Source organism: Gymnogyps californianus, chromosome 5 (genome assembly GCF_018139145.2).
Source record: "Gymnogyps californianus isolate 813 chromosome 5, ASM1813914v2, whole genome shotgun sequence".
Lineage (NCBI taxonomy): Eukaryota > Metazoa > Chordata > Aves > Accipitriformes > Cathartidae > Gymnogyps > Gymnogyps californianus.
The window spans coordinates 15,092,557-15,104,615 of record NC_059475.1 but is presented as its reverse complement, the minus strand read 5'-3'; the positions used below and the strand labels follow the sequence as shown (position 1 = coordinate 15,104,615).

The 12,059-nt window shown below is 38.4% G+C and overlaps 1 protein-coding gene across 6 annotated transcripts in view; it reads left to right on the top strand.

Moving 5' to 3' along the window:
- The window catches only part of SOX6 (SRY-box transcription factor 6), a 378,275-nt gene that overhangs the window by 278,058 nt on the left and 88,158 nt on the right, over positions 1 to 12,059 (top strand). For 4 of the 6 annotated variants that reach the window (XM_050897879.1, XM_050897880.1, XM_050897882.1 and 1 more), the window contains 2 exons: positions 338 to 461; positions 9,135 to 9,214. In XM_050897879.1, the coding sequence (XP_050753836.1) occupies positions 338 to 461; positions 9,135 to 9,214 (204 nt within the window). The remainder of the gene's footprint in view (positions 1 to 337; positions 462 to 9,134; positions 9,215 to 12,059) is intronic. The other 2 variants (XM_050897883.1, XM_050897881.1) reach the window with 1 other exon arrangement.

Here is a 12,059-nt window from a genome sequence, read left to right as displayed (position 1 = left end):
AATACGTACCACTTCTTTTTAAAGAACCTATGGTATGTTAGAAAAGTTTTGTACCTTTTTACCTTGTGCCAGGACAGTGAATATCAATTAAAAAAAAAAAAATAGAGAACCAGGAAGAAGTAGGAAAACGTGCAGTTCACTGAGTCTGTTACACCTTTGACACTGAGGGAAAACAATGTTAGTGAGGGCTTTGATGTGATAATGTGAAATTGGCAGGGATTACATTAAGGCGAAGGTTCTGTGGGACTGTGTGAACACAAGAACACTATCAGTACTGGAGAAATACCTGTCAAGACAAATTTGTGCTATTTCTGATCAGAGGCTCTCTTTTGTTTAGCAGGTTCAGGGTCACATGCCTCCGCTCATGATCCCAATTTTTCCACACGACCAGCGGACACTGGCAGCGGCTGCTGCAGCTCAGCAGGGATTCCTCTTCCCCCCAGGAATAACTTACAAGCCAGGTAAGCTGACAGGGATGTGAAGCTATTTAACATTTTAAGATATTAACCGTAGCTTCTTGTGTGATCTGTCTCATATAGACGATGTTACACAACAGGCATAGCTGGTTGGAAATAATGCGGAGTTTTGCAGCTCCACTTGAAAAAAAAACTTCTGGTTTGAAGGGGGTGGATGGAATATTGATTATTGAACATCAAGATTTTTTTTTACCTTTATTTCCCACAAAATCATTTGCTCTAAATACATTGGCCCACTCGCCTAGTAATTTGCATCTGGTCTGCCCCGTGTCATTATACAAAAGCTATGTATCTTTAATTAATTCTGTTCTCTTCAGTATATGTGTCTTTTGTGCCAAAATTCTTACTCTTAATTAGTGATAAAAGTCAGAGGAAGTATAATTTAATTAGCAGGCTTCAAATGGGCAACTTTTTGTTTGATTTCAATCTCAATAATAAAAGGTTTCAGTAGTTCAATCCCAGTCATCATTCAGACTTGTAACAGGTCACATAACCTTGCAGTGAAATATGTTGTGAGATGATTTAGCAAATGTTACGATTTCTTTCTTTTTTCCTCTGAGTTTACAGGACTCCTGGGGAATTCAATTAGGGATATAATGGTTTGAAGCTATGTTCAGAGCCTCCTTGTAAACAGGGCTTTAAATGTTTAAAGACACGTTGCCAAAGGAATTCAATGTAGGAAGATAGTTAAGTAAATAAAAGTCAACCTTATTTTCGTTTATACATTCTTTGTAAGTGACCTCAGTCCAGAAGCAGCAACCTTATTTTGCTCATTAATAGTATTCCCTGTCAAGCTGCCTTTAGCATATTAACCTGATAACTAATAACTACAAAACATAAATACCAGTTTCTTTTTTTGACATTAAATATGAAATGTACAAAGTAAAGCATTGATCCTGCTCCCACTGATGTTAGTGGGTTTTTTGCTGTTGACTGCAGCAGGAGCAGGGTCAAATCCAAAGTAAAGCCTCATAATAGATGATGTAAACAGCATACTAATTAAAAGCCAGGTTGAACCTAAAATCGTTTCTAGCAAGTTTACTTAATATTAGATGAAGTGAGGCCAAGCAGGATTTCAGCAAGCATTTCCGTTTGTCCCATTCCCTTCTGTCTCTTTAGTCTAGAGACATTCCTCTTTAAACACAGAATCTTTGTCCAGTTACTATCTTACCTTCAGGTTTGAAATCCCAAAGTTCTTTTCCAGTTTGACAAACTGGCGCATTGTACACAGGAACCAAGTTAATGGAGTTCTGAAAGGCAGCTAGCTCTAGACGGCACAGGATGATGGTTATTCACACACATCACCACTTCACAACAGTCGGGGACCAAAGTGAGGAATATTTTGTCTCCAAAGACACAAGAGTTGCCAGTTGTGGAAATTGTCTACGACACCCTGGCTAATACTTTTCTTCTCACAGACAAGAGAAAGCATATGCTTTAGTTTCCTTGCTTTTCCCATTTTAATCTGAAATGCTTTCTGAATAGTGACTATTAATGATTAAACTGTTGGTTGTTCTTCCCCCTGAAAGGCGATATGTCAAATCACATCGCGTTGATTTTGGCTCTGTAGGCTACTTGGTACAATAATGACTCAGGAAAAAGAGTACTAGCATGATTTCCTGCACAAGAACAGATTTCTGCACTTATTCTAAATTGTTCCTTACAGTACCTATCCTAACACTTTATCGAGCTTATACTGCTTTACCTGTGATCCTAATGACCTCATAGCAGAAGGTGATACAGCTTTAGGGATTGGTTTTTTTGCTTGCCGGAATGCAGAAAAAGAGATCTGTAACAAATGTTAAAAGATTGAAGTGCAGACGGAAATCAAGGCCTAGATGTCTCCGAATACAGGTAAGCTGTTTGCTAGTATGTTAGCGGTTTACATCCAGCTGATGCTAGTAAGGAGCAGAAGTCATAATGATATGATTATACCCAATGGCTAGCAAGAAATAAGAACATTTATATATTTAATATATTAAATTCTACAGCATGTGTGGCAAAGGTAGCTGGGCAGGTTAGTAGTTTCTTTTGGAGAGACATCATGATAAAAATACTGCTGTAACTACACTTGGTATTGATTAATTCCTATTTTTGGCACTCTCGGCACAGTAGTTAAGGAATTAATGAAATTGGAGATTAAGCTACACTCTTTCATAGAGAGGGTTCTTCAAAGTCATTTCTGAGGAATATTTATGAACTTGACTGCTACTACCTGTACTCTTCTACTTTTGTGAGAAATGAAACTTTCACCTCTAGAACTGTTAGTTTAGACTCACTCATACTTCTGAGGAAAGACAGGAGATGGATTAACCCTTCAGATACTTACCGTTTTCTTTTTGATTGCCTGTTTCTTTTCTGTTTCATTTTACTCTAGTTTGACGTAGGCAAGACTAAGCTTTGACAGTGCCAGTTTTCCTTAACATTCAGAAAATACAGTAAGAGGGATTTCAATAATAGGAGCTGTGGGAACTGAGTACTTTTGAAACTGACTGTGTCATTTAGGGAACGTCAAATAGTGTGTGCACACAGTCACTTAATTTGCTTTGCCTGCAGAATGGGCTAGATATAAGCCAACTCCTACTTGGAAGAGGCATATCAGTGTTAGTGTGACGGTGCAGCCAAGACGAGAAGTCCTGCCTTGGTGCACAAGCCAGGGTATCATTATGTGCACATGTCCATGCAGACAGATCTTCATGGGCTAAGTGGGAACCAATTTCATGGCTGTTTAGTTCAATGCGAAGACAGCAGTTACCAAGTACTGCTGCAGATCTGCACTTAAAGTCTATGCCTTGAAGTAAGAAAATGGTTTTCCTAAAACAAAGTACACTAGGTCATGCCTTCAATGGAAGGACCTCTAGAAGAGAGGAGAATTTAGTAGGTTCTGAGGCCCTTCCAGCACATGGAGAGTTAGTTGCTCCTGAACTCCTGAGCTTAGAAAGTCATTATGAATAGAAAACTCGAGGAATTGCTGATATACAGCTGTGATTTGTTTTAAAGCCTGACAGGACAGAGTTTCCTATTGCCTGGCAGGATCTATAACATGAGGTGGCTGTAGCCCTCCCCCCACATTTTGGAGCTCTAGGAGGTGAAACAGGCCAAAGTTAGCAAGTGCTGATGACAAGTAATAATTACATTAGAAAAAAAATCCCCAAAGTCCCATGCTTCCTTATGTATCTCAAAGTCATGTAATATAATTTTCTGGCATGGTAAGTACTAATTGAGAAATCAGAGCTGCATAGACCACCTAATTAATTTTTTATACATATTTCAGTATTTGTACTGTATACTGGATTAATTAAAACTTTAGGGCGCTGTGCATCTCAAATGACTGTTGTGACTATTGACCTGCAGGCACTTGATGAGCCTCGTAGAGTACCTGGTTGTAGGGGTTGCCACTTATTCCAGTGGGAAGCTGAGAGTAGCAGCTGTTAGGAAGTTAATACTTGCCCAGAGATGCTACACAGTTAATATAATTATTTTGCATTCCAAGTACAGCAAAGCAACTGCGCTGGCTTTCTGACTGTGACCACTATACTTACTACTTGGAACTGGTGGGTAACATAAATACCATTATACCTCCTCTCCCAGTGCAAATTTCCCTTCACTTAACCAACCACATGCATCTAGGAAAAGTTAGTGGGCTGGAGTATCCTTGAATGTGATTAGCAGGTCCCCATTAGTGCCCTGGGTCAAGAGGAGAAGACAGTGAGTGGGATAAGGAGGAAGACAGTTCCCTCCTCCATCTTGCAGTGCCTAAAGTATTACTTCCTTCAATTTTTGTGGCTAAGATCGAATGAGGAAGTAGGATGATGACAGAGTAAAGATATAGAGTAATGGTGGGCAGGAGCCAGACCATACTTTGAACAGGCCTCAAACAGAGCTATGGTTTGCTCTGAGTAGAGAGTGGGAGGGCCGCTCTCCATGCTGGGTGCATAATGGCAGTCCATGTGACTTGGAAATGGATGATCACTTTTGCTTTATAGTCTTCTGTGAATATTTTGTATTATATCAGTTCTTTACCAGCTGTGGAAAGTGTCTTTGAAAAAGATTATTGAAAATAGAGACAATGAGGTATGGAGGTTGTAAACCTCTATTTAAAAAGGTTTGTAGAGTGATATGCTGCAGTGTATTTTCGAAGTATTTCTTCATATTTCATACATAAAGTATATAAAGACCATGATTAGAATGGCTAAGAAACAGCTCCTGTCTGTCTACCTAGGTCATTCTGCTTTATACACAAAAATAATTTACAAGAGATTTTGCTATGCTGGCAATACAATGAAATGTGAAAATGGAGACTTTTTTCCTAGGCTGGTGGCAAAAATAGTGAGAAATGGAGCCAATGTTTTGGCCTGGTTCTTTTCCTACTTGCATTGGGGCAAATCAACAGTAACTCCTTTGAAATCAATTAAAGTAAAATTAGGTAAAGCATGACAAACAAAACTGTCAGGCTTATTGTCATCCAGCTGGACCTCAGAACATTCCAATATTGTGAGGTATTTGTCATCAAACTAATTAAACTCCTTGATTACAGTAGCTAATCCACATAACTAACATCATCTTAGTTCTGCTGGATTTCACTGATATCCATCGTTGCAGTTTCCATTTGGAACAGGCCTTTCAGAAGTTTTTCCTAAAGCTGTAAGGTGGTTTAAATTTTACATAGCACAGTACTCTATTTTCAGTAGGCTGCTGTTCCTCTTGGCAGGTGAGAACAGAAAGCGTACATCAAATCAACTGTGTACTGAGTTGGCTGTGTATCTCTGCATGGCAGAGGTGCTGCATGAGTCTTGTTTCTAATGGAAATTCCCTAGGACTGAGTTAAAGTCTGTCATGTGTTCCCTGTTGGGTTTTACTGGTTGGAACAAGGAATCCGTAACCTCAGGATGTGTTGTAGCAATCCATATGTGCTTCACTCCTAAATGTTGAGGTAAGAGCTGGAAGCGGTAGTAGGCAGCTGAATATTTTCAACTGGGATTTGCACTGAAGTTCTTTACCTGCAGACAGACAATTGTTGGGGCAACAGATTTTGCTGTGACATGAGGATGGCAATAAGGCAGTGTTGTGGCAAACCCTGCTCAGACCAAAGGCAGAACTGAGGTAGTGTCATTGGACAGAGGAGATGCTCCATATGGCCTTAGCCAGTTACCTCTATTAACATATTCCTCAATCCTGATGCCACTGCACAAACAAAATGCATGCCCTGTGTGGGAATACTGCAGGAGTGGGCATCTGTATCCTTGCTGTATCCCGACAACCCTGAGGAGAGGTACGCTTTCCTTGGTCTGTTCATTATGCCTGGGAAGGTAGGGCCCTGGAATTAGTGATCTCCCACATCTCTTCCAACTCCATTTCCTGTTATTCTGTGATTCCACATGGAGAGTGTGCAAATGGCATTTTGAGATCCATGCGTGAAGAGACAGATTTTGAGTTACAATCCCAAAATTGGGAAACCATCATCAAACTGCAAGCTTTGTAAGTCAGATGAGGAAACTCAGCTTGTGTCTTACAATTGTGTTTTAGGAAAGACAGGTAATAAAGCAACAACTTCCCCCTACCCTGAGTCTCACAAGAGCCAGACATCCTTCTTTCCTCACAGCTCACAAAGCCTTGATCAGGAAAGTAAGTCCATACATCCTATTAATAAGGTCCACTAAGCTTCATTGCTTCATCCAAGACAAAAAGAAACATTTACATTATTTCTATGTAGAATAGCACAGTACAATTGCTCGCTGCTTTTATTCATTTGGAAATGTTGCTCAACCTGACAAATGAAACAGAAGTCTGGCATACTTTTCCATGGCTTGTAAACACCAATTTATATATAAACAACAGCAGCCAAATGTAAATAGACAATCAGCGCAGCAAGGAGATTGAAGAGATCAGTTTGCAAAACATGACGGATTTTCTTCTTCTGGCATTCTTCTCACTTCTGGTTATCAAAGGCCAGCACACACCAGTACCTAAAGCAGACCTGTTTGAACGTGTTCTGCCGCCTTTTGTACAAATTTAAAAGAATGGATCCTCACGCAAGCATTCCAAATTGAGAAACAAATTTGAAAAAAATTGCTACAATACATTGACTGATTTATTTCCAAGACAGCTACTGAGAAGCTTCTTGATCCATTCTTGCACTGACAAAATGAGAAGGGGAAATATGTACCTTCTGTAATTAAAAAATAAAACCAGTTCATTCCCTGCGTGCTCAGTTTCCTCAAGGGAGAAAAAAGTACCTTTGCTCTGCTTTTACTGCTTGGTGTCAGCAAAGTACTCCAGAGCTGAAAGAGTATTAGTTTTTGTACTCAGCACAAATATACGCTAACATACCAAGACTTAGCCATAATTTAACATGTTAAGATGAGGAGGAAAAGGGGCAGTATTATGTTTTAATAACAAATAAATGGCATAACTATAAAATTATTTTTCCGGTAACAAAAGAAAGAACTGTAGCCAGCAGGTGACCAAGAGAATGCTACAGGGTGTGGTAGAGATACTACTAAGTTAACTGCGAAGCCAAAAACTCTGTGTGCACGCATGCGCACGTGTCTGTATAAAATATCCAGCTATTTCAAACCATAGGAGTATGACAGCTGTGAAAAAGGAGTGCTGCAGGGAATTCTTTTAGAGTTTGATTTTTTAAAAAAAATGTTTGACATGGAAAATGTTTTAGTACAAATAAAGCAACTGGTATTGAACTTAGAAAGTGTATGTGGAGGGGGAGGGAGAAAGAAGAGATTGCTGTGTGGAACAGGAATGAATAATTCATGATATTTAAAGAAAGAATGCCTCCGACATGTTCTGCAAGGCAGTCCATGCTGATAACTCGGATGGTTATTTCCCCCCCCCCCATTTAAAGCATCATTAATTCAACATCTTAGTGATTTTTTTAAAACCTTGTAAGATATTTCTGAAAGAAGCATTGTTTAACTTAGATTAAGATCTTATTTATTCAAATAATTTCTTATAAATATCAAAGAGATGAGTAGTATTATTTACCCATGAAGAGACAGCTTTAGTACTTTAAGAAAAGGATCGGGGGGGGTTGCCTTTTTTTTTTTTTTAAGAAAAAAAACCCCAACATCATTGCAAACTAAAATCAACCTCATGGAAGGGGGAAAATAAGAGGAGATATTTTGAACATTACTCCATAGGACACCAGTACAATATAGTGTTAGTGAATGCATTGTAGCAGAGCTCCATATGCAATCAGAATCCAATTGTTACTGGACTGTGTACAAGCACATACTGTGCTCAATGGTCTGATGAGGTATTATGGATATGATGCAAAGAGATCTTGTGTATTAGACATGTACAATTTATTAGAAAAGTGAAACAACCGAACATTTAAACTGAGCTGAATACAACAGCACTTCAGGTGGTAAAAAGGGAGAGTTCTGAAGAATCCAGTGACTGCAAAGACTTCAGCTATTGTTATTTATTTGAGGGGGTTGACAAAAAAAATCTAGCTCTTGGAATGTCCTGATTATATTATTTTGGATTTCTATATTTTCCTTCATTGCTACATTCTGTTTTCAGTGTGGCAAAGTTCATGTAAAACAGACTGATTATTGTAAATCTCAAAAATGTAAGGAGGAACAGCCTGTTAAAATGTAGCCTATAGATAGTACATAACACTGTCTTTAAATACGTAGCTTGAGCCAAAGTGATATTCCATTAAATCATAGTTACTGTGTAATTTATCCATCACTGTATTAATTTTCATATTACAGATTACACTGCTAAATTATTTCAGCCTTTCTTTATTCTTTACATTGACTAAGAGTCTCAATGGCACTGTGTGATGCATTGTTGCAGTGGCTCAGAAGTGGGAACACCCATAGCTGCTCTAAGATATGATGTTGCAATGCTTATTTCGGATCAGTAGTATCTCTTATTTTCTGGAGTATTTGTTGTCCCCTCAATGCAGAGGTACACATTTTCAGTTTCCAGTGAACAGAACACAGAAATTTTAGTGCTTGAATCTTTATGTAACTGAACAACTACCTAATCTATCAACTTCAGTAGGGTCCCAGATCTAAGAGAAAGTTAAAATTATATTTCGAGCTATTTTTAAAAGTGATTTAATTTTGTTTTTCTCTATGGCTACCTTAAAGGAGTTGTCCCAAGACAGAGAACCTCAAAGCAAAACAAGAAACAATCTCAACCTGTGTTGAGCCAACTAGGTAGCTTTCCCAGGAGAGAGCCACTTGATACCAAAAAGAAACCATGCTGCATCAAACAGGGCTGAAATTTCTTGGGTTATAACAAATTTCTCCTGTTTTAAGAAACATGTGGTGACACAATTTTTTTCCTTTGGGAACCACTGGGGTTTCCGGGGCTATCTTGTCTGTGTGTCTATGGCCTTAAGGCCCATTTTGTGCCCAAGTTTACATGCTTGATTCGAATATTTGCTTTTGAAAATGAAAATCACGAGTATCACATTTACGTTTTGCCAGTTTGCCTACCAGCTATCTGCTAACAAAAAAGTTCCGAGGGAGCATGGCAAGTCTGTGCCCAGCGAAGCCTTTTGTTTTTGCAGATGTTTAGGCTTAGAGGAGTGCTGTGGAGCACAGGCAATCCTAGGCCCATGTTTGCACTTGTCTGCTGCTATTCTCTGCTCATTGTCTGAACCTGCACGCATTGTTCTCTCGACAGGTGATAACTACCCTGTGCAGTTCATTCCATCAACAATGGCAGCTGCTGCTGCTTCTGGACTCAGCCCTTTACAGCTCCAGGTATGTGCCAGAACAAAAAAATGTGGGATCGAAGCCAACATTTTAGGGGAAAACTGCTAACCAGCTGTATGCTAAATAATAGTCTGAATGTTAAATAATTTTTGAGCACAGCCCAGGAGGATTAACACCTTATGTACTTACGGTACTGCAAATACAGAAACATGCGGCCAACCTTGATACTGTGCATGAAAGACATTGTTGTGTGTGTTTTATATCGGCAGAGTTAATGGTATTTTTTAATTATATGACCAGTTGATGGGAGATAAGTTCAAAGATCTTTTTGTACTTTATTTTCATTTAGTCTTTCCTCTGTAGCTGCAATGCACTACCTTTAATTGGAGCAGTGAGTGTATCAAAACAAATGTGTGTTATTGGGGTTTTTTCTTTTTTTCAGACAGTGTGGTGCTGACAATACAATAAATTGCAAACTCTTTTAGCTTCTGTATTTAGGTAATCTCAACCTTTCTGTGCATTAAGCTGGTCAGATGCCAAGCATGGTCAGGAGCCTCGGTTTGGTCATTTATTTATTTTTGGCATATATAGAATGAAATGTTGTGAAAGAAAGATTTATGTGCCATATTATTAGCTAGCTTTTTGTGGCAAGAAGTTTTTAATTTCACAAGAAAAGACCCAACAATGTCATAAATAATGAAGAAACAGTCAAAAGCTTTCAGAGTTAAAATGTGTGGAAAGGAAGTGACTGAACATGAGAGGAAAGGCCATTAAAGATGCATGTAACTATTTGCAAGTAAACCTTTGAAACCCCTGTTTGAGTTAGGTTAGCATTGGGTTCAGATGCAAAGTAGGAATAAATTGTGCCTAAAGTAGCAAAGTACTGCCATGTTGATATCCAAATATCTACTTTGCTTACCCTTCTGCAATTATATCATTTTCCAGAGGGACCAAAGCAAATTAAAAATCCTCTCGTCTTTACCCAATGCTGATATTCTTCTTGTCAAGTTAACTTAGGATAATTGAGAATGGGACCAGAACTCACTGTTCACTAATGGTCCAGAACTGGCAAAAAAGAACCCTTGAGCTTATGTCTGACCTAACCTACAATCAAAACTTGAAAAGAGAACACCCTGACACCGCAGGGAAAGATCTCCAAAAAATACTTTTGGGTCATAATAGTATTATGTTAAGACTGTACCTTGGACAGGCTTCAAACCAAAGGGAAGGTTTTCAAAAGGAAAAATAGCAGGTATCCTTTGAAAATCTGTATTTGAATACTTATTGAAGCAAAAGTGTCATTAGCTTTAGTTGAGAAAATACTTCAGAAATCAGCTTCGTGAACAGAGAGACTATTTTTGCTACCTTTGAAATGCAATACAACAAATAGTAAGCCTACACAAGACTGTAAGGCAGGAAAGGATAAAAACTGTTCAACTGCAAGAGAAACAGGATCTAAACCACAGACATTCCTGATTCTTTTCTTTTACAAGATCCATTTGTAGCTTGACCCACAGATCTATTTGCACATCAGCCTTGATCAGAACCTACAGCAATAGTGCAACTTCACTAATCTGCAAAAATTATAGACTGAGCTGTTAAACATGACGAGCACAATTAGAGAGAAAACAACCAGCAAAGAAAGTGGCGCTAATAAATTCAGAAACATTTGAGTGCTTGAGGGGCCTGAATTTCCCTTCAGACGTATTTGTTGTAAAAGAGTTTTTTTGTTTGTTCCCCTCCTTTCTATTTTATTTGAATTTCAAAACCTTTAATGTTTCACGGTCATAAGAGTTTAAGTGATAGAGTACTTAACCTTCAGTTGATACCTGCTCATCTGATTGTCAAATTGGCTGAACTAAATTTTATTTACTCCTACTATCAATATTCTCTTTGTGTAAATTCCCTAAGTGTTCCCTAAATGAACACTTATTTGCCTGTGTTTGTTGAAGGGAATTTGTTGTTATACCTGATGCATCATGAAGACTGTTAGGGGTGCAGCATTTCAGCTCATTTTTCCATCTTTGCTTCCCTTCCCCCTTCTTTCTCTGTTTTGTTTCCTTTCTTCCATGCACCCCACCCACTTATTTATTTACATGAATGCTGTGACCATGGTATCTGAGTATTTCCCAAGCGCTTAAAAATACTGATCACAAAACTAATCTCTGTTCCTTTCAGCCAGTGGGAGAAATAGCTAATTCATTTGCAGGTTTGGTTTTGTTTCTACATGTGAGCGTGTGTGTAATATCTGTGTTTGGAGAACTTGGGGAGGGAAAGCTATTTCAATTAAAAAAGCTTTGCAGTAGCTCTAACATTTCAACTTTACCAGGGCATTATTATTAGCTCCAAAATTATATTCCGTAATCCATATCCAGCTGCAGTGAAAATTCTGTCAGCTTCAAGTTTATAATCTCTCCTCTTTTTTCACTTACCTTTTTTTTGGATGATCATGCTTCAGGTAGGAGCTAGCAGCAATTTTGTGTTCTCATCTTTCTGTGTGTTAAGACAACTTCTATGGAAGCTCTGAATCTAATAGCACAGAAAACAATTTACTCCCAGGTACATCATGTAATGATAGCAATTATTCCACAGAGGATGTTTCTCCAGTGGGCAATTTGTAACTAATGATTTGCCCATCTTATTCAAGCTATTTAGCACATTGGTATCAAAATGTATTTTCTCTGAATTGTATGTCTGTGTTCACCAGTGGATTATGTATCTCCGTGAGTTAAAAAACTTTATTGAAATCATATCTAGGAATTTCTCAGGTAACTAGTTTCACTCTCATGGGCCTTGCATTTAAAAAAAAAAAAAAAAATTAAGTTCTTCAGCAACAGACCTGTTTGACCCATCTACTCTTAAGATTTTGCATCACATTGATCAGCTAGTCTTA